Raw genomic sequence first — 21,364 nt, forward strand, 5'->3', positions numbered from 1 at the left:
TGTTGTTCTTCCAAATACTTCTCTTGTGTCTTAATGCATAAAAAGTAAATGCCGCATTGAATTAATGATAACTGGCATCTAAAATTGTATGCTTGTATTAATATGCACAGCTAGAGCGAGTAATTCTGTTACTGTATACATTTAGTCTTGCTTGATTTTATAAAAAATTACTTATCAAGTAGATAAATGTGATAGCATTAGATATTTTCTTACTGATTTTTTATTCCATACACATGAGGAGGCACAGCTAGCTGTGTCTTTTTTAGAAACGGATAAAATGACTTTAAAACAGTCTTTTTTTAAAAAAAAAACCTTTTTCATACTTGGTGTACTCACTTGGTTTTAAACTATTAAGTCAGCAGCAGAAGTAAGACACTTAGCTGTGCAGTAACTCCTTGAATTTTCATTTCGTAAGATTCTCAAGTTTAGGAATTACCGTTGCTAACTGGGGAATCTTGGTTTCCCATGCTTTTATCTTTGCTATTGTTAACCTGGATGCTTAATTTGGGTTCCCCCACCTACAGCCCTACAGCTTTACATGAGCCGATTCTTAATTCAGTGAAATCTGGCTTTTTCACTAACAGTTGTAGCTTTGCCATGTTGGTAAGACAAATATTTATTTCCTTTTGGAAAATGGCTACAGAATATTTATTCTGTATGCTGTGACCTAAGTGATAGTAGCATAAATAATAATGTAAAGGTTGTTTCTGTAGCTGTTCTGTTGGGATTCTAGCAGTTGAGAGAGTTCTCTGGTTGATTTATTCCAGATTATGCTTCCGTAGACACTTTGTGCCACCTGCTGCTTGCTGTGCAACACTGCTGGCTGCTCTTCATTTTAGTTCTGAGCTCAGCGCTTGAAGGCCTCACCTTGCAGGAGTCAATTTTTTGGTTATTTGGTCTTTGTTGGATTAGTTCTGTGAATATAACTAAATTACTGCTAAAAATTTTGCAGGACTTGGACTTAGTGATGTAAATCTGTAAGAATACAAATTATAGCAGCATCGGTATTAATATGGCTATTCATGCTAGGCAAAGTAGACAGCATGCACTAAGTTTCTTAGTAAGGCAGTGTGTGAAGGTAGCAAAGATTATTTGATTTATTTATTTATTTATTTATTTTTAAATCAAAGTGTAAGCTTAAGTTGAAGTAAACAGTTGGTTTTGGCACAAATACACTGCTTTCCAGTAATTTGAAGTACACTTGTACTTACTTTACTTTTCTCAGTCCTTGGTGAAGTGATTTGTAGAAAAACAGGCACCAAAACTGGACAGTCACATCCCCAGCACCACTACGGTGTGTCTTCAAACCAGCCCTTTGTGATCCCAGTGCAGCCAAGAACTCTTATGAACTTTTTTTTTCAAATATTCTCTGTGTAGATGATCAAACTAAAACTGATGGGAAGAACAGCTCTTTTATTGGTACCTGACAGTGTCACAACAGTGGCGTGGAGAATTTTAACTGTTTTCCTCCAGGTAGTAACTGTTGGCAACCACAGATCTGGGAGGTTATGGCTAACTCAAGTCCATAATGTGTCGTTCATGAAGTGTCATGTAGCTTTAAAGCACAGATGTTGGCCATACCTGATAACTCAGTATTTCCTTCTTGGTTTTGCACCTATCTATCCATTTATCAACATGATGTCAGGCTGTGAGGTTTAAGAAAGGAAATAAAACACCCTGCTTGGCGAAGGGAAAAGTTGCAACAAATGTATTCAGCTTTTACAAACTTGTAACTTAATGAAGGGAATAATTTAAAGCTTGATAAAGAATAATTTCAAAATGTGTACACATGGAAAGGCAATAGTCTCTAAAGGAGTAATTTACAGATGTAATTAATTTTGCACTGTCATTCACACTGATGAGATATAAGACAAAAGATAAGGCTGATCTATTTTGTTTCATGTGTTGCAATGAAAATACATCCCAGTACTGCTGTGCAAGCAAGACCACCTGTACACGTACTGGCCAGCAAAACACTATACCTGTAAATCGGCAATATAGTTTATTGCCGTGATGAGCAAGACTTCTGTCACCTGGGACTCATGTAAAGAGTAATATCCTCCTGTGTAAATACAGCCTGCAAGAGTAATAACAGTTAATAGGAACCCTTTGCCACCCCACTACCTGAAACCAATGTTTCAGCCCTTCAGTGCTCAACTGAAGTTGTGAGTTTTCCAGTCTTTAAAATTGGGTAGAAGTCATTTTGGTTAACTACGTATGCGAATGTATTTCTTACTCTGGTTTCCTTCTGCTTCTACTTTTTTTTGCTTTTACTACTGTTTCTTTTTTGTTAGCCTTACAGGTGCTATGATTTAGGGGTATGCCAGAAGAAGAGTAGCTCCAAGAAAAAATACCAAAGATGATGTGAGGAAATTACTGCTTTTCATCTACATCACCCTGTGTTACTAGAATTCATTTGAGGTTGTGCTCGCTATCAGGCAGGCACTTTCCACGGAAGAATAATCCCCATCCTGGAGAACTCGCAGCCTAAGCCTAGACAGACATGTAGATGTTGTCCTGTGGAGGGGTCAGTATAATTAACAGGCCAGGAGGCACATGCCCCGGGCTTCCGAGGAAAGCCCAGTTGCCTGGTGAGCTGGGAGAGTTGCCCATCGCTCCTGCTGCCACCCTGGAGTGCCAGTGGCCCTGAGGAGGTGTGCAACCAGGCAGTGTGTGCCCAGCCCCCACACAGCAGCTTCCACCCTCTCATCCTGCTTGGACTTTGCAGTTGTGGGAGGGTTAGGCAGCACTCCCTGCAGCTGTGGGAGGGCTCTCTGCTACAGGTGAGTAGTTTCTTCATGTTTGGTTTATGTGTTCCATTTCTAAGTTAAGGTATTCATTTAAGTAATTAAAATTGCAAGCCATCTCTGTAAGAAGTCTGTGGAGAAATATGCATGGGAGCATAAAGAAGATACTTTAAAGTGACAATCCTAAAAATATGTTTAAAACAAAAACCAAAACCACTTTCTTTTCTCATGGACAGATGAGGATCAACCTCTTAACAACAAAAAAAATGTGAAAAAAGGCTGTACTCTGCCTATATCAGGGCAGCTGGGAAGAGGAAGTCGGGAAGCTCTTAGAAATTGGAAAAATGGGGAGTTTGTGTGTTCTAAAAGATATGACTGTAAACCATGGGGTTTTTTCTCTTTAGAGAAGTCACTTGTATTGATGTGTTAACAAAGATGTCTAATTTCTGTGTCATATTTTTAAAGATACTGATTGTGTCTTCTCCCTGTACTTTTTCTGTCCAGTAAAATCCATGAAAGTGAAGGTGTTCAGCAGCTTTGAAAAATGAGCCTTTGCCTCTACATGAGAATCCACTGTCATCAGAGCTCATTTATTTATTATTGATCTAGTAAGTGGTTTGGGTTTTTTATTCAAATTTAATTGTTCTGCTGTTTTTCTGTCTATAGAAAAAGACCACTAGATGAAGGTTTAGGGTTGCTGCTTACAGGTAACCTGGCAAAGTTCAGCTATCGAAGTATCAGCGGTCACTAGGTTACAGCTCCTGTAGCGGTTGTGATTCTGGTTTAGATCAGCCTGCAGTGAGTGACCTATGCTAAGTGGATCTAGGTGGGACTTGTAGGCTGGTGCCAGTTGAGTACGCAGCTGGGTTTAGAACTTCCGTGGAACTAGTATTAGATGTGCCAAGTCTTATGCAAGCAACAGGAAAAAAAATTGTTTGTTTCAGAGGCCTCTTAACTTTGGGCTTTCTTACTTTTAGTATGTTTACACATTTTAGTCTGGTGTAGCTGGTTCTACACAGCTGTAGAAGGCATTACAGAAACCTCACGTACATGTCTGGAACTACTAAATACTGAGACATTCTTCTGAAATAGTAACTTTATCTTGTCAAAATTAATGATATCTTTTGACTAAACCTGCTTCTTGGACTTACTTTGTGTATTTTTGTGAGAACAGCCACTGACTGAGAGTGATAGCGTGGGTTTTCACAAGCAGGCAAAACAAGTTGTTCTAATTTCGATGTTAAGTGCTTATGGCCTCATCTCCAACAACCTCTGTACCTGGCAGGGAACGTCTATGAGAACAGAGGTAAATTGTCAGGCTTGACTTTATGATTATTGGCCTTCAGCCGTAAGTTGAGAAAAGCAACTGACACTTCTTTCTACAAATAGAAGCTCAAAGTAACAGAAAGCATAAAACAAGTGGCACAAGCAAGCTAAGAGTATTAACCAGCTTGCCACTGGCTGACGGTGAGGAGTGGCAGTGCACTTGTGCTGAATGCATGGCGACGGTGCGCCTGGGACAGAGACACTGTTCTTGTTCAGAAGCGCAGGGTGTGATTGCAGTGTGTGTGCCTGGATGTGCCAGGGCACTGACACAGGTACTGCTTTTCAGATTGGCACCCTGCAGAATGTCTCATTCCCTTCTGCTTCTCGATTGCACGCAGACAGCGGAACAGCCTTGTAGTATCTTCCCATTTAACTCCTCAGCACCTTTCCCCCGTTCTTGGTAGCTTTCCACAATTGGCTGTGTATCAGCTGAGCAGTTTTACCTGTGCAGAAACTTTGTGCCAAGAGGGGAAGGTTGAGCCTGAGAAGGAAATGGCCTGACACATGGTTTGGATCTATTGGTTGCTTGATGCACGTGAGTTGGCAAAAGTAATTTTGTCTGTGTATGTTACTCTTGGCACTAATCTTTGCGTGACTTTTTTTGGCTTGACAAACATGACTTAGTGGATTAACAGCTGTTATTACTTCATGCTGTCACCATGCCATAAATCACAGGCCCTATAAAGTTTTAGGGAAAAACATTTTAAAGCTTGGCTCAGCAGCGGGCTGCAGTTAGCTGAATAGGAACAGGAGACTGGCGGCCCCGCTCTCTGCTTGTACTTCAGCTGAAAGGATCCTCTTTCTCCATGCATCCAGGTGAGTTACGCCCTGATTTCAGCTTAGGACTCTATTCATTTGACTTATTTTTGTTTCTTAATAATTCATGTATTTTTCTAACGTGGTGGGATTCCAGGCTTAAGTCTGATTTTTGAGACGGCAAACTGGAAGAGCAGTTGGTTTGAAGATGGAAGGACACGTAGGAAAAAAAAAAAAGATTCACACAAACCCGCAGACAAAGCTGCTGTGATGCTGGCACCTGTTCAGCTTTCAGCTAGTAGCCCCGGTAAGAGGCTTTGGACCCTTAAGTGAGATCAGACGCCTGAAAGTTGCCAGCACTGCCTGCGCGGCGGGCACAGCCCCTCGCGGAGGCGCCGCGCCAACAGCCTTCACGACCACCGGCTGCTGCGCACGCAGCGCCCGGGCCGGCCGGCCTGCCCTCCCGGCCGGACCCCGGCCTTTGCCCGTCGGACGGGCAGCACCTGGCGCCGCCGAGCTCCGCCCCGTCCCGCCCGCTGGCAGGGCCCGGCGCTTATCGCGCATGGGGCGGCGGCGCGGTCCTTCCTCCCGCCCTTCCCCTCAGCGCTCGGCTGCCGGCGCAACAGGCAGGCAAGTGTGGGGCATCGCTGCCGCGGGGGCCGCCGTGAGGGGCCGGCCGTGAGCGGGGAGGACGGCGGACCCGCCCTGGCGAGCGGGGCCGAGGCGGTCAGCCCTGCCGTGAGGGAGGACAGGTTTCCGGGCCGAGGGGGCCGGCCGTGGTGTGAGGGAGCGGAGGTCCCGGGTTCGCGGTGCCGAGGGGAGCGGCCGTGCTGTGAGGGAGGGAAGGTCCCGGGTTCAAGGGGCCGAGGGGCAGCAGGGGCCGGCCGTGGTGTGAGGGAGCGGAGGTCCCGGGTTCAAGGGGCCGAGGGGCAGCAGGGGCCGGCCGTGGTGTGAGGGAGCGGAGGTCCCGGGGCCGCGGGGCAGCAGGGGCCGGCCGTAGTGTGAGGGAGCGGAGGTCCCGGGTTCGCCCTGGCGAGCGGGCTGAGGAGGGAGGCGGCCCCGGCGTGGGAGGGCCTGGCCCGGCCGTGCCCGGCGGGACAGCCTGCGGGCCTCGGGCTTTGCACCGACAGCAGCGGCCTCGCTGAGCGCGGCCGAGAAAGCACCCCTCCTTTCGGGCTTCTTGCAGGACCGGGTATCTCTGGTCTCAGGGATGGGTGAGGAGAAGCGGGGTGCAGCAGGGGCCTCGCGCGTCCTTTGCGGCACCCACAGCCATTGCTGTTCAGAACTGTTGCGTCCCCAGTAGCAGCAGGTGCTGTATTGTGCAGCACCTCACCTTGGGTGTGGAGCCGGATTTACTGAAAGGTAGCGCCTGCCAGCACTGTGTTTGCCTCCCCTCATGCCTTGGGATGTCCAACTTGGGCGAGAACCGCAATGGCAAGAAGACCTGTGTGCCATGACACGCTGGGTGGCTGGCTCCCAGGCTGGTAACAGTTTCCCTATTGAGAGCTTGATACATAAGGCACGCAGGCTTTGCAATGGGGTGAAAAACTGCTGCCTGCAGCAGCATGCGGGAGCTGCTGAGTATTTCTGCGTGGGTGGAATATTTAAACTGTTAATCTGTGGCTAACTGTTTAGAGGATAGTTGCAATGATGTTTACTCTTGCTAGTTAGACTTCCCTAACAGTTCTTCTAACTCCTTGCAATAGATTGTTTCATAAACTAGCTCAGTAAGACCACCTCTCCTAATGACAGAACTAGTTTTAAACAGCAGAACTGTCTTGGGCTAAGCGGAGCCCTCACTAAGGTGGAGAAGTGTGTTGTAGGCTTTATCTTTCTAGGCAGTGCTCTAAGACTTGTGTACAGATCTTAATTAGGAATGTGATTTCATGCTATATAAGGGTAATATCAACTGTTATGTTTTATTGTGCATAGTTTAAAGGATGATGGATGTGTGCTGTGTGTTAAAATTTCAGCTCAGTTCAGTAGGCTACCTACGAATTTTCCCCTTTACCTTCATTTTTCTTCTGTAATTTCTCTGTTCCTTTATCTCCAGTGTCCAGAGTAGAGGGTTGATGTGTTGTTGACCAACTTGATCATACAGCTGCTAAGTTGGGAGTTTAATAAGAAGGATTTTGCTGTTCTTTTTAAAACAGCTGTCTACAAATGATACTTCAGATTGTTTATTTCTGTATACTCTGAAACAACCGAGAAGCAACATAATACTGCATTCTCATCAATTAGACTGCTGTTAGTTAAGGTACGTCTTGTGTGTGCTTATAAGCATGCTTACTTCAAAACCTGTTTGGTCAGAGAGGGTAACTATTCCTTAGTTAGCATTACAAAAATGAAGTCTTGTTCTCTTGGTCTGGACATGCTGTGTGTTGTTAACCAGCAGGCCACTGTGCTTGTTCTGTGTGTTTAATAAAACACAAAGCAAAATCCTGCGTTCGTGAGCTTCCGGAAACAGGATGTCCCTCTTAAAACTGTGTTGCAAACGGAAGCTGCAAAACTTTACTCTTCACAATTCATCTCTCTCTGACTTGGAGAAAGCAGAACACATTTCCATCAGGTAACTTCTATTTCTAGGGCTAGAACGACTTCCTTCCCTTGCTTGAGCCGTCTGTCCACATCTTTAAATAACTGCTTGCACTAGATAGATGTAAACAGCCTTCTAAAGTGAAACTAAATTCTAGAATTGTTTTTTTTATTTTGCATGGGGAGGGGGAGGGGAAGAATATGTCTGCATCTTGGAAACTTCCTGTAAAACAAAATGATTAAAAGTGGTTTTACAGAGGACGCTTCTGAGATTTTCCCTCTCTCTCACAAATGAACTATGCTATAGGGGTTAATAATGGGACTTCTCAGACAATTTGGGGTACACGGAGACGAGGGATGTTAAGATCGCACATGAAGGTGCAGAATAAACTGCTGAACCACATCTAGCATAGTGGAGAATTTTTGAAGCTGACCTTAGAAGATTTTCTTTAAAATATTTGGGGTTTCTGGTTTAGTTTTCAAACTCCTCTCTGTAAGTACCATAAATGAGTTCTACCCTTTTTAAGTGAAAAAGCTGGAATTCTTGCCTGATGACTCAAGGAATTAAACAAAGGGGAGCAGGTATAGCACACAGGAAAGTCTTCTCATAAGTTGCTTTTCAGGTTATAATGCTTACTCATACTTCATTGGCAGTGTGGCAATAAGGAACTGAATTAAAATGAGTTTATACCTGTTTTATCACTGAAAAGCTAAAAACTGATATTCAACGTGTGCAAACAACAGATTTAGAACAGGAAAAGCTCTTGTTCACTCTTGCAGAGGGAGGGAAACCTGTAGGTTAACCTTGAGTGTCTTCTAGATAATGCAATTGCATATCCAGTGCTACAGTTGTCAAGATAGGGTTCTGGCTCTCACTTGTCAGGTGACAGGGTGCAGCTGTAGCAAGGGTAAGTATGGGCTCCTGATCTTTGTTTCCAGCTACTTCGCTGACGTAAAAGCTAAGAGGTGACCATGGATAGAGAACTAAATATTTTGGGTATACTCAAAGATCCCAGACCTAGGAAGATGAAAACTCTTGTTTCATTGAACTTTGTTTTCCTATCAAGCTTAGGGCTCACTACTTCTCCTGCAAGGACAGACTAAGACTCATGCCCTTGCTCAAAACACCACAGAACTTGGCATGTTTGCTCCCCTGGGAGGCAGCCACAAGGGGTATGTCTGACATGTGCATATGCTGGTACATCCTGACATTAAAATGCAAAAGTAATGATGTGTTTGGCTGACACATTACAGTTAGTGGAATGGCACTCAGTGTGTTCACAGAACTACCTTGTTCAATATTTCAGTGATCTACAACACCTAGCAAATTCTTGTTCCTTTTTGCATCACTCTTTTCTTCAGGATTGTAATATTACAGCTGGAGCTACAGCATATGCATTGCCTGTGCTATAGGATCAGATACACTTTCCTGCTGTGATAACCAGAAAATGTTCTTATGCTTTGTTAGAATTCATTTGCCTGTATGAAATTTCAGTTTCCTGGCAGAGGCCATGATTGACCTTTGCTTTTCTTTTTTCTTTCCCAAATTGATTACAATCCATTTACAAATTAGTGTTTTAGCTGCAACAAAGGTTTAGTATTATAATTCTTGCCTTGAAGACTCATCCGGACATATAAATAAATATAAATTCTACCGTCTGTAATTGTTACTGATGCCTTTCCTTATCTTGTAGCTTCCCGCTTACTGAAGGATGTCAGCAATTGGAGTAGTGTCCTCCCGTTCCTGCCTCCGTCCTGGTGTATGGCTGCTGAAACCAGAGATGCAGAAGATGAGCTCCTTTGGCTTGCATACAGCAGCCAGGTGTGCTGCCAAGGATTATTATGAAGTACTTGTGTTGGGTGGAGGCACTGGTGGAATTGCCATGAGTGCTCGGATGAAGAGGAAAGTGGGGGCAGGAAATGTGGCTGTTGTTGAGCCAAGTAAGGTAAGTCTTCCTCGGCTGCAAAGCATCGAAAAGAATAAGTGTTTTACGTGTGTGACCAGATTGCTCTGATTCTCATCCCTCTCCAACCCCACAGGTTTTTAACTGTGGAGGGGAAGCCAACTAGCCATCTTTTAGAAGGCTTTGCATTAAATTTGTGGCTCCATGATAGAGATGCATGCATCCCTCCAGCTTTGTCATACAACATTCTTGGTTATTTTTAGAGCTTCTTTTGTTAAAAAAATACAATGTTAAGAGCCCATTGCTTCCTATTTGGAGTATGTGCCTTCATCTTAAAGTCCCTTTAAACAGTTCTTAAATGTCCATTTGAACATTTCTTTCAGACTCATTACTATCAGCCACTGTGGACCCTGGTTGGCGGTGGTGCAAAGCAGCTGGCAACTTCTGCACGTCCAACAGGAAGCGTAATGCCTAAAGGTGTCGAGTGGATCAAATCTCGAGTTACAGCATTGGATCCAGACAAGAACTGCGTCTGGCTGGAGAATGATATCAAGGTAATAATGTAAAAAAAAAAAAAAAAAAAAAAAAAAAAAAAAAAGATGGTCTCTTATTCTATGTCATGAGCTGTCTGTCCACCTCCTGCAGATCCCCTTGGAACTGCCTATCGAGCAAGACAGACCTTCCTCCAGCATCTAGGAGGCCAGGAAATTCCACTTAGTCTTATGAGAAGTACTTGATCCTAAAATCTGTTTCTCATAAAAATTGTCATAGAAAACTAGGTTAGAATAACATCAACTTAAAATACTGTTATCGTAAGTCTTTTCTCTGTTTATAGTGAACTGAACACAAAAGAGAGAATATTTTGCTCCAAACACTTGGTTTTGTGTATAGCAGAGACTGTGTGTATAACTCATAATGCAGTTAGCATTTTAACTATAAATTATTCTTAGAGCTTAACATTTACATTACTAATGCTCCCTATATCTCCTTCCCTTATGACCTGTTGCTGTCAGATAACTTAAATTTGCTTTGAGGTAATGTTTTGGGTTTTGTTTAAAATATTTTTTTTCCCCCCCTTACACAACAGGTATCTTACAAGTATCTGATAATTGCCCTTGGGATTAGTCTGCATTACGAAAAGGTATTTGTTTTACAGTAATCGTGATTTTACTAGTTTTAATGGCATCATGTACCCTTATTATTCACTAAAGTAGATGGCTTTTCAGTACACTTTTTTTACTGCAAGATATTGAATGCTAATACGAATTAAAGAGCCAGAAGACAGCCTAATGACTTTACTCCTTTCACAGATCTCTGTGTAATAACCCAAATTACCCTTGGGAAGGTCTTTTAAGACAGCTTTCTTGCATCTCTAGGGCAATATCAGCAGATGGGGCAGCAAGTTAAATGTAAAACTTAAAGGCAGTCTGTAATAATGAGATAATAAGGTATGCTGACTGTAGTCTGAAGCATCTCTAATGTAAACAGAAGTGAGGAACACAGCAGTCAATAAAATCTGTCCTGCAGAATTCATTTGACCCACACTCACCTCTCTTAAAGGATGCACTTCAAAAGGGACCAGCTGAGTTACCATGCTCGTGTTTAAACACGCCCTGGGGCCCTTCCCATCTGTTAGGTTTCCTGTACGTTATACAGTGGCACTCGGAGGAAAATGTTAATACCATCGTATGGCGCAAGAATGACCATAGTGATATGTAGGAGGAGGAAAACACAAAGGCAGGATGTTTGAGCGATTTGACTCCAGTGGTTTTAACCTGACCTGAATATGATGTAGTACCTGATAATCTATTTGAGTATCTCTTTGAAAAGCGGCCAAGGCATACATAAAGTAAGAGCTAGTCTTAGTTAACTATAGTCACACCAGATAAATTCTGGTGGTTAGGTCAGTGGAATGACAAATTGCATTGTGTTCAGTGACCCTCTCAGTCTTTGTATATATCTCTTCAGTACAACCTGATGAAACTAAATTCGGTATTCAGTAGTAGAAGCCATGTAGCACAGTTAATCGCTATTACTCTGTAGTGAACAAAATTCATAGTAACAGATTTATATGGCTTTAAAACAAAAGTGGCCAGTTTAAAAAGAGGGATGGTTTCTCTTGTCTTCACCAATAGCATGCTTTCTGGTGTGGACTTTAACGTCCCAAACACATTGCAGTGCATCTAACATGACTTTGTTTTCTCACAGAATTTCTGCAATCCATTTTTTTGAAATGGGGACAACTCCCTTTCTCACAAGCAGATGCTCAGGCATAGTAGAAATAGTAGGGAAATAATTATTTGAGACAGTTGAGTTAAAACAAAATAACCCTAGGAAATACAGGTATCTGCAACTGACTACTGAAAAGTTTCACTGAGCTTATAAGGTTTCATAATGCCTTTTTTTTTTTTCCACATAATTTTTACTTACAATGATGTGGCAGTGACTTTATATATTCTTATTCTGAATTTCATGCACTAGTCTACAAAAACTTGGGTCTGGGTCTGTGCTGAACACTTAACACTACAGATGTTGCACCAGAGCCATTTCAGTAAATGTTACATCTACTAAATCATCTATTAAATTCTAATGGAAATACCTGTTTGATTGCTAGGCTTATTTTCAAAAATGCCAAATAGCAAGTATGTATGGGCTTTCTTTTTGCTAGAGGCTTCTTAAATAGCTATTTCTGGAGTCTTTATTTAATACCTGACAATGATGACAAAATTTTTGCCATCTGTACTTTAAACATTAATTTAATTTTCGTAGATCAAAGGCTTGCCTGAAGGTTTTCATCACCCTAAAATAGGTTCCAATTATTCAGTTCATACGGTAGAGAAAACATGGAAAGCTTTACAAGACTTCAAGGAAGGAAATGCTATCTTCACTTTTCCAAATACTCCAGTGAAGTGTGCAGGGGCTCCTCAGAAGATCATGTATTTATCAGAGGCCTACTGGAGGAAAGTAAGTACTTTACTCTCTCTGCCAGTGCTTGTTCCCATAGTTGGAAGGAAGGCTTGTTCGAAGGGGTTCATGGTATCTTTAAAGCAAATAAAAACCACATGAGAGGAATGTGAGTCAGGATTATTAAATTGAAGTGACTGAGTTGCTTTTTCTATTATTAATGTATAATAAATGAAGCTAACTGAATCATACCTGAATATTTAGCATATATTTAATACTGGAGAAACTTGTAGAATTCAGAATCCATAAGGAAAGAACTGCTTACCTTGCTTCTGGTGAGCTACAGATACAACTGTTCTGAGCCTAATTTGTAACTTCAGGTGGTGCACTAAAATAACACTGGCTGCAATTAAGTAGTTCTTGTTACTTTAAGTACTTAATACCTGTTGCCATTTGTCTTTCTGCCAGTCTGAAAAGTGGCTATGCTTGCTCCTTGTGGCACACTGTCTCGGCGTCAGGAGGAGTCTTAGCCAGGCTGTTAAAGCAAGGTCAGAGGAAACAAAAGACAACTTCAAGCGGAAGTGTCAGGCTTTGTATGTGTTTTAAGTTTCATGAGCTATCTACTGTCCAAGTATCTGATTAATGCATAGAACTGAAGGTTTCAGAAAGCTATGTAATGCTAAGCTGCTACAAATGCTTAACCTGCATATAGTATTTCCTCCGTGAACTGAAGCCAACTCTTCTCACTAGCAATTTGTGTGGGGTGTCTTCAGTACCTTGCTCAGAAAGGGCAAAGATTATCTTGGGTAGCCTCTAACATGGTGTGAAATAGCTGTGTCTCGAGAGTTCTAATGTTAATACTTCAGTAATAATTGAACTGCATTAATAGTTCTATCAGCTCTTCAGTAGTGCAGCATAGTTCCTTTGTCTCTGCTAGCTCGTCACAGTTTCTTAATAGAAAAGGCTAATTTGATCTCTCTGTGCAGACAGGAAAACGTTCCAAAGCAAACATCATGTTCAACACTTCACTTGGGGTCATTTTTGGTGTTAAGAAGTATGCTGATGCATTGCTTGAAATAATAAAGGAGAGGAATATTGCTGTTAACTATAAGCGCAACCTTGTAGAAGTTCGAGCAGACAAGCAGGAAGCTGTGTTTGAAAACTTGGACAAACCCGGAGTGACTGAAGTTCATCAGGTCAGGAGCTTGCAGACCTCTAGTTTGGTCCTATTTTTCCTTGTATACTGTAATGTAACTGCCACACTGTAGTAACATAATGTCTGCTTCGTTGTATACTGCTGTTTCCTCCTGAGAGTACAATCTCTAACTTTAGCAAATATTAAAAAGTTTGAAACTAAGGTGGAGAGAAAGAAGAAATACTTTGTAAACCATGCCTGGAGTCCTGTATGTCTTGTTAGTGCAACTTGGGAATGTCTCAGATGTATATGGAGGAAGGCAAATTGCTGTTATGCCAGTCTAAATGGAGTTGCCTGATAAGGTTGATGTTAATAAAAGGATGCACTTCAAATTTGAGAGCAAATTTTCATTCTGTTACTTGTGTTTAAAAAAAACAAAACAAAAACAAAACCAAAAAAAAACCCAAACAAAACAACAAATGAACCAAGAAAACCCCTCTGCACACTGTGCTTATTGCCTTATATCTACACAGGTATGATTTGCTCTGGTAAACTAGCTGTTAAGTGCCTTTTCTTTCTGTCTAGTATGAAATGCTTCATGTCACACCCCCAATGGGGCCACCTGACATACTCATCAACAGTCCTGTCTCAGATGAAATGGGCTGGGTGGATGTCGATAAGGAAACTCTGCAACATAAAAAGTATCCTAATGTATTTGGTATCGGAGACTGCACCAACCTTCCAACATCAAAAACTGCTGCAGCTGTAGGTAAAGTTGCATGTATGTGTTTGTGTGTGTAATGAAAAGTGTGGGAGTGACAGTAAACTTTTTGTTTGTTACTCCTGGGGTCTTGACTTAATTATTTCCAGCTTTCAAAAAGAACTAAGTTTCCTGGGCCAACAAATTAGCTACAGGCCATGCTGATGCCATTAACCCACAGCTCTCTTGTTCCAAATGCCCCACAGATGAACTAGTTCTATTTTCTGTGTTCACGGAATGGCATAAAATGAGTGCACTACTCTTGCCTTCTGTCATCATTCAGTAACAAAACTTCTGCTCTATCTTAGCAGCTCATGCGTATGTGTTAGCTACCTGATAAGTCACTATTGAAGAATTGTACGTTCCGTACTTGTAGCCACAGGGTCCAATATAAAAACACTTTAGGCATATGGTCTCACAACTGTGGGAAAAAAAAAAGGCAAGTAAAAGGGTGGGAAAAAAGAAAGGCTGTACAGTATGTTATTGGTGTAACTTGAAGAATGGTATGGGCAACTATTCCAGCAAATGGGTCTAGAATACTTCCCCTATAGCACTCAAAATGAAACAAAACTTCAGTGTGGCAGAATCTGAGTGGGAAGACTGAGCAAGTATAATTTAGCATAGGAGAATGGGCATAGGCTAAAAACATACAGCTTGAGTTTCATTAAGCTTTAGCATGTTGGAAGCAGTGAAGCCAAGGCATTATTCCAAATACTTATTTTTTTTATCTGGGACTGTAAGTGTTCCAAACTGATTTGACATGTAAGTTCCATTACAGCCTAATTATCCAACAAAATGCCTGGCTATTAGTGTTTGCTCTAGTAATGACAGTAATTGCTGCCTGAAACAAAGCCTTAATACACTTTTTTTTTTTTCTTTCTTATGTAGCTGCCCAGTCTGGAGTGCTTGATAAAACTATTTCCCTGGTAATGAAGAACCAGTTGCCAACTAAAAAGGTACCTACAGCTCGTGTCTTAGGGAGAAGCTATCATCTTGAATGTTTTCTCCGTTCTTATGCAGGAAGTCTTGCAAGCAGCTAACCCATGTGAACCGGAAGGCAGGAAGGGCTTTGCATCAGCAGCTGGGCTGCTAAGTGACTAAATACTGTCACTAATAGTATTTTAGTTGCATAATTCATATTCTTGATACTGCTGTTAAAAATATTGTTATTTAATTCCCTGACTTCTGAGTTGAAAGAAGTTTTAAGGCTGATTAATCTGGGTTCTTCACCAATGCAGGTGACTTATTTGGAGTAAAACTGTTGATTAGTATAATCCCTACTCCAGGGAAACCCTTGCAAACGTGACACATCTGTACAATGTTAAACTTGCCTCCCCTGTACAGAACATGATCTTTTAAGGAGTTAACTTGAAGGGTTTGTACTACAGAAGATGTTAAGCCTATAACTATGTCCAAGTTTCTCTCTGAGACTCGGCTTTCATTTTACGTATGGCTTCTGAATTAATATTCTTTGGGGTACTAACCTGAATGTCTTCATCTATACTCCTGTGATCCTCTAGAATTTCTTTCAACTAGATTTAAGATCCTGTTCATATACTGTCTGTTACAGACAGCATCAGCTCTCATCCTGATCTACTGGTCAGCTATTCTGCTGGTTACAATAATAACCAACAATTAATGACACAAAGCCCTATTGTTCTAGGTTAGTTCTAATTTAAGCAATGTTGTTAAGCAAATCTACAATCTACATTTGAAATAAAATGGCTTAGTATCATGGTTATTAAACCATAATTAGCTTAGCAGCCTTCCACACTTGCTGGTATTAATGCTATAAATGCAGAAACTTCCTAGTAACTTAATTTGAAATATGAATGTTAACCATTTGGCTTGTAATACCTCAGCATTTAGACTTGCTCAGATTAATGAAAAGGGGGTATTCTTCATTGCAGTATGATGGATATACTTCCTGCCCGCTAGTAACAGGCTACAACAAGGTGATTCTAGCAGAATTTGACTACAATGCTCAGCCTTTGGAGACATTTCCCATTGACCAGAGTAAGGAGAGAGTAACCATGTACCACATGAAAGCTGATATGATGCCTTTCCTCTATTGGAATGCACTACTTAAGTAAGTATTTCAGTTCTGAGCAGGCAGAGCTGCTGCCATCATTCAGAAAAAAGCCAGGTACAAACCCGTGTTCTAGCTCAGTTCCTTGCTAGAATAGAAGCAACCAAAGTGTATCCTTAGTCATGACTAAGACCTCACCTTCCTGAGGATTCTGGGCATTTTGCTAGTAACAAGGGTGTGTTCAAGCAGAATAGGGTTGAATTGCACAGAAGGGCACCTCTTGCCCAATTGAAAATCTCAGTGAAACTGAGATGATTCTCCAGTAGAAATTCTCATCTCTTAGCAAGTATGGTATCTTATGGGACCAAACCCAACTTCGATAGTACATACATAAACCTTGATGAAACTTTCTCTGTCTCTAGAGGATACTGGGGAGGACCAGCTCCTGTCAGGAAGCTAATGCATCTGGGTTTGAAGTAACTGCTGGGTGTCAGTGTTGGTCAAACCCTTTTGAAGGAGGACTGGCCATGCAACGGATCAATACATATCTTCCCTCTTGGACCACCTAGTAGACTGATATTTTTTTTTTTTTAAATCAAGCTTTTCCCCCTACTAAGGATTAAGCCTTCATCTGCTTTTTCACTGCTTTTCTATGTAAACCAAGGCCTTAAAACTACTTCTGTACACACACAGGAGTTTGAACTTGCCTTAAGCTACAGAACACTACTGAAATCTTGTAGAGCAATCAATAATTTATCACTGTTGTGTATGTAAAATTTTCTGACTCTAAACTGAATTGTCTGCATCTGAGATCACTGTGTGCACTGGATTTAACAGAGTAATTCAATGCTAGTAAAATGGCCTGAAAATCTCTTACTGTTCTCTCATTTTTGAAGAGCAAAATCCCTCATTTCTTCATCAAGAAGCATACTTGCTGCCTAATTAGATGGATTATAGTGATTAATGCAGGTTATTGAAAGGAAAGAACTCCAAGCAGTATATGTATGTATACACACACTCTCCTAGGACAGTTGTGCCACTTCCCATCGGTCCCCACTATGTTTTACTCTCACATGTTAAGAACCTAGTGAAAAGAATTCCCAGTAGACTGGAGACTGGGAGAAGACAGAGGTATCATCTAAGGCCATGTACTAGGCTGTAGTACAAATTAAGACAACAGACAAGGGGGAAGTGCTTTTTAATTATGACCATATATAACTCAAGTTTCAAGGGAAGATTGAACAAAGGCGGATTTAAGAGTTGAGAGTCTTCACAGAAGCTGGAACTTTAGTGGCACTCAGGTAGGCAGCACAGAGCAAACAGGAATCATCTTCGCTCACAAGAATCATCAGCAGCTTATTTCTGAACAGAAAGAGATACATGAACATATTTCAATTTATAGCTTCATGGTTTTTCAACATAGCCCTTAAAAGGGTTGCCACTGAGTTGCAGTTGTAAGCATGAACATGTACCTGCATGTTAAGTAATTCTTCAATCTTATTCTGGATCTGTCCATACACATCATTAAACAGTTCCTCCTTTGATTTTGTTCCATTCAAGTGCACTTAAAGTTAGAAAGTAAAATAAGAGAGCTATAATTGAATGTTTCTGTAAGCCTGCCAGATCCTAATTTAAAGAGCATGCACTTGACTGGTATCAGCGAAATAGACTCCAACCACCTGCTTAAACTCCTCTCATGCATCTAAACCAGGATGTATATCCCAGGTTTGAAAAGCACTCTCATGAAGCAATCTTTCAGAAGTGCTTTTGTCATTAAAGACTTACCCACATCAACTCCCAGATCTTCCATTATCTTCCTGTGCTTTACATACATAGGCCAAACATGGCCATCAAACAATCCAGGTGGATCAGGTACAGTGTAATTCCTCGAACTATAAATTAAGACATTGTTATTCAAGAGTAGTCTAATTACAGTTCAGGGAAAGGGAGAGTTCATTCAGTTTCTCTAGACAGGCTCTAGCCTGAGCCTGTTGCCTCCAAAGTCATTTCGGAGCTTATCATAAGTCAGTATTTAGCATAAGCTGCAACCATAAAGATACCCAAAAACACAGGAATTTGATGTGCAGGTCCAGAGTGTTCAAGATGCAAAAAAAGGATTCCTAAGACAGGCTGATCTTAACATTGATGAATAACCTTCTCTTAAAATTTTAGCAGAAGTTTGGGTAAAATAGCTGTCTGCTTATTCCTCTGAAACATAACCTCAAGTTTAACATGTTTCATTTGCATTAAGAACAGTGTATGTAGACAGTACAGCCAAATGTAAAACCCCAGAATAGTTTGAGACCTGGGAACTGTATCATTGGAAAACCAGAAAGGGAGAAAGCCTACGGAAAGATCTGTGCAGAAACTGAGCATCAGTCTCACACACACAATAGCTTGGTAGGAAGCTTTAGGGTTGGTTTGGTGAAGGAACCTACAGTCTTCTAACACAGCAGCTACATTAGCGTTTGTCCTTTCTTATCTAAAAGCTTTAGAGAAAGAACGCCTTGAACAGAGTAAGATGTTATTCGGCTAGCAAGGAACTTGGAAAGATAAACTTACCTTCTTCTCCTTTTACACTCTTCATATGGAATGGAAAGAAAGTACCGATGGTGGAATACGTCAATCAGTGGCCTGAAAAGAGATACATGTTTGGTTACAGCTAGACTGTTTGAATAGTAGCAAGAAATGGAAAGGTAATACTACATCTATTTCCTATATCTACAGCTATCTTCAGACTTGTGACACCTAAACTGAGCAGCAGTCAATACCAGCTGCTAACTCTTGGTTTAGAACAGGTCTTTTTATTCCCTTGGAGGCTTGCCTGTCATATAAAATCAGGTAAAAATCAAAATATATGAAGGCACATTTGATTACCTGTAGGTGTAAAGTAGAAAGCCTTCAACAATAAGAATGTGGATTGTTTCATCTCCTCCCTCCTTATCTTGTAAGATCTGGGCACCCAATGTATTGTTGATCCCATGAGAACGTTCAAACTTGACTGGGTCTTTTATCCAAGCGTTTATGGTACTCATCATAGCTTCCATATCTAATGCACTAATCACTAAGACAAAACAGACAACTATCATTAAGCAGTAATTAAGCACCATCTAGTAATAGTCAGTACAAAACAGTGCACATAAAAGATCAAAATACTCGGGTTTTGAGTTACACTTTGATAACACTGTAGCAAAGTCTTACCGTCATACTGTTTAAACCCATCTTCAACTTCTATTTCATCTTGGGGCTGAAACAGTGATAAGAAAAAAACTGCTTGGTCAGGACAGCTACTGGGAAGCTTGAGACCCGTTTCGAAGTGAGATTGAAGATCTGAACCCTAAAGCTACAAAGAGGAGTCTTAACCCTCCACCAGGTTTCTTTGCATGCAGATAAAAAGCAGTAGTAACGAGGCTAAAATAAAGTAGCCCTCTCCTCTATCTTCCCACCAACACAAACACACCGTCTACCAGTCCAAGAAAATGGAAAGTCATCGGGACGTATCACAGCGCAGGCTTATGCACCAGCCGCACAGCCAACTCAGCCAGGCACTGCAGAGGAGTCGCCCAGAGGGTATGGGGAACCACGGGGAGCCGGGCAGGGCGCCCAGAGGAGAGGGCGGAAGCACGCGGCGGTCACCCCTCGCCTTCCCCCGGCCTGCAGAGGGCGGCCGGGCCGGCGGGCGCCCGCCTCACCTTGAAGAAGTCATCCTGGTGCACGACGCTGCAGTTGGGCAGGGCCTGCATCAGCCGGCGGGTGAGGGTGGTCTTGCCGCCGTTGGTGACCCTGCGGCGAGAGCGCCCGGCCGTCGGGAAGCGCCGCGGGCCACGTGCGCGCGCGCTGCCGCCGCCTCCCCGCCCCCCGTCCCCCGCGCTCGCGCCACTGCGGCGGCGGCACGAGGAGGGCCGGGGCGGGGGGGAAGTGTGCCCGGGCCGCGCCTCGGCCGGGCCCAGCGCCGCGGCGGGGGCCCCTCCGCCCCGAGCCGCTTCCCGCCGGCGCGCCCGCGGCTCTCACCCGCCGATGCCGATGATGATGTTCATGGTGCGTCCGGCAGCCGCCCGGCCCGACTCCTACAGCCTGTTCCGGAGAGGAGGGGGGGGGGGGGGGAGGGGGCGCTGGGGACCCGGTGTCTCCGGTACTGGCCGCCTACGTGCCTGAACCGGGACCCGGGGAAGGGAGGAAGAAAGGGGCTGGAGAAAGAGGAGAAGGTAGAAAGGGGAGAAACCCAACGTCAACTGCCGGGCAACGCCATGGCCGGAGGAGGAGGGAGCAGCTGCAGAGCTGGTCCGCGCTGCACCAGAGCGCTCCGCAAAGGGAGGCTGGTACCCGCTGCATGGGGCTTCCCCTCAGGCTCCTGCGCGCCCATTGGGAGGCTGCCGCCGCCGCCGCAGCCAATGGAGAGCGCGCGACGCGGACGCCTCGCGGCGATTGGGTAGGGCGCGTTCACTCACGCCCGATAGGGTTACAGCGCGGCCGCTCGGCGGCGCTCATTGGCTGTTGCGCTGGGGGCGGGCAGCTGCGCCAATAGTAGGAGCGTGGCGCGCCGCAGGGCGGTCTGGTGGCGGAAGCGCCGTGTGGGTGCGCGGCGTCGGGGCTCGCGCGCTCTCTGCAGGCCCTGCGAGACCGGGCGCCGCGGGAGCCCTGGGCGCTCGGCCCCGGCGCCGCTGGTCTCCTTCGCGGTGGTAGCGAGGGGTCGCACTCTGAAGAGAACGAGGCCGAGCCCCGTGCCGTGAGGGCGGAGCAGGTGTCCGTTCTGCTGCCGGCGCTTCCGGCTGCGCTGCCCTGCGCGCCTCCGCCCAGGGACCGTTATCAGCGGCCCCGGCGGCAACGACCGCCTGGGGCGGGGTGTGGCGCCTGGGGGCGGGCGGTCCCCGCCGGGCCCTGCTCTTCGCCTCGCTACGCTGAGGGAGCTGTTTACTCCGCGGAGCCGTTCGTACCCCCTTCCGAACGGCTTCGGGGGCTCTCGGCGCCCCGCTCCCGATTCCCGCCCGGTTTTCAGTAGTGGGGAGCTGCGCTCGCACCCAGCGCCTCGCCCCGCCGAACGCCGCCCGTCTGCTGCGGCCCACAGCTGCCGCACGGCCCACGGCAGAGCGGGGACAGGCACCGGGACGGGCCGTCCGGGCGCCGCGGGCCGCCGTGGCGTGGCTCAGCGAAGCAGGGCCGCTGGCAGTGGGAGGAGGGGCGGGAGCCCCGGGGTTTGCGCTGCGGCAGGGTGACCCCTGCAGTTTTCCAGAGGAAAAGGCGCCAGCAGCCGCGCAGGCATCCTCTGCT

General features: G+C 44.1%; 2 protein-coding genes across 8 annotated transcripts; one reads left to right on the forward strand and one right to left on the reverse strand.

Moving 5' to 3' along the window:
• The first annotated feature begins 2 nt into the window (after positions 1 to 2).
• On the forward strand, positions 3 to 16,953 carry SQOR (sulfide quinone oxidoreductase). 7 transcript variants are annotated; one of them, XM_068409893.1, is made up of 13 exons: positions 3 to 2,783; positions 3,252 to 3,355; positions 4,987 to 5,136; positions 6,983 to 7,086; positions 9,059 to 9,310; positions 9,652 to 9,822; positions 10,356 to 10,409; positions 12,038 to 12,232; positions 13,159 to 13,368; positions 13,893 to 14,076; positions 14,956 to 15,023; positions 15,978 to 16,156; positions 16,519 to 16,953. In XM_068409893.1, exons 5-13 carry the CDS (start codon positions 9,077 to 9,079, stop codon positions 16,574 to 16,576), a joined length of 1,353 nt encoding a protein of 450 aa, XP_068265994.1. In that variant the 5' UTR covers positions 3 to 2,783; positions 3,252 to 3,355; positions 4,987 to 5,136; positions 6,983 to 7,086; positions 9,059 to 9,076; the 3' UTR covers positions 16,577 to 16,953. The 7 variants fall into 7 exon arrangements, with proteins under 7 accessions (XP_068265994.1, XP_068265993.1, XP_068265998.1 ...); XM_068409894.1 differs by lacking the exons at positions 3 to 2,783; positions 3,252 to 3,355 and adding an exon at positions 4,589 to 4,889; XM_068409892.1 differs by lacking the exon at positions 4,987 to 5,136 and having other exon boundaries at positions 3 to 3,355.
• A 324-nt stretch (positions 16,954 to 17,277) lies between these two features.
• LOC137668528 (nicotinamide riboside kinase 2-like) lies at positions 17,278 to 20,420 on the reverse strand. The gene is made up of 8 exons (XM_068410115.1): positions 20,108 to 20,420; positions 19,789 to 19,879; positions 19,298 to 19,343; positions 18,974 to 19,160; positions 18,659 to 18,730; positions 17,882 to 17,988; positions 17,569 to 17,660; positions 17,278 to 17,458 (listed from the first exon to the last, which is right to left on the reverse strand). Exons 1-8 carry the CDS (start codon positions 20,131 to 20,133, stop codon positions 17,453 to 17,455), a joined length of 627 nt encoding a protein of 208 aa, XP_068266216.1. The 5' UTR covers positions 20,134 to 20,420; the 3' UTR covers positions 17,278 to 17,452.
• Between the last annotated feature and the right edge of the window lie 944 nt (positions 20,421 to 21,364).

The sequence above is a fragment of the Nyctibius grandis genome, chromosome 11 (genome assembly GCF_013368605.1).
Source record: "Nyctibius grandis isolate bNycGra1 chromosome 11, bNycGra1.pri, whole genome shotgun sequence".
NCBI classification, from domain to species: Eukaryota; Metazoa; Chordata; class Aves; order Nyctibiiformes; family Nyctibiidae; genus Nyctibius; species Nyctibius grandis.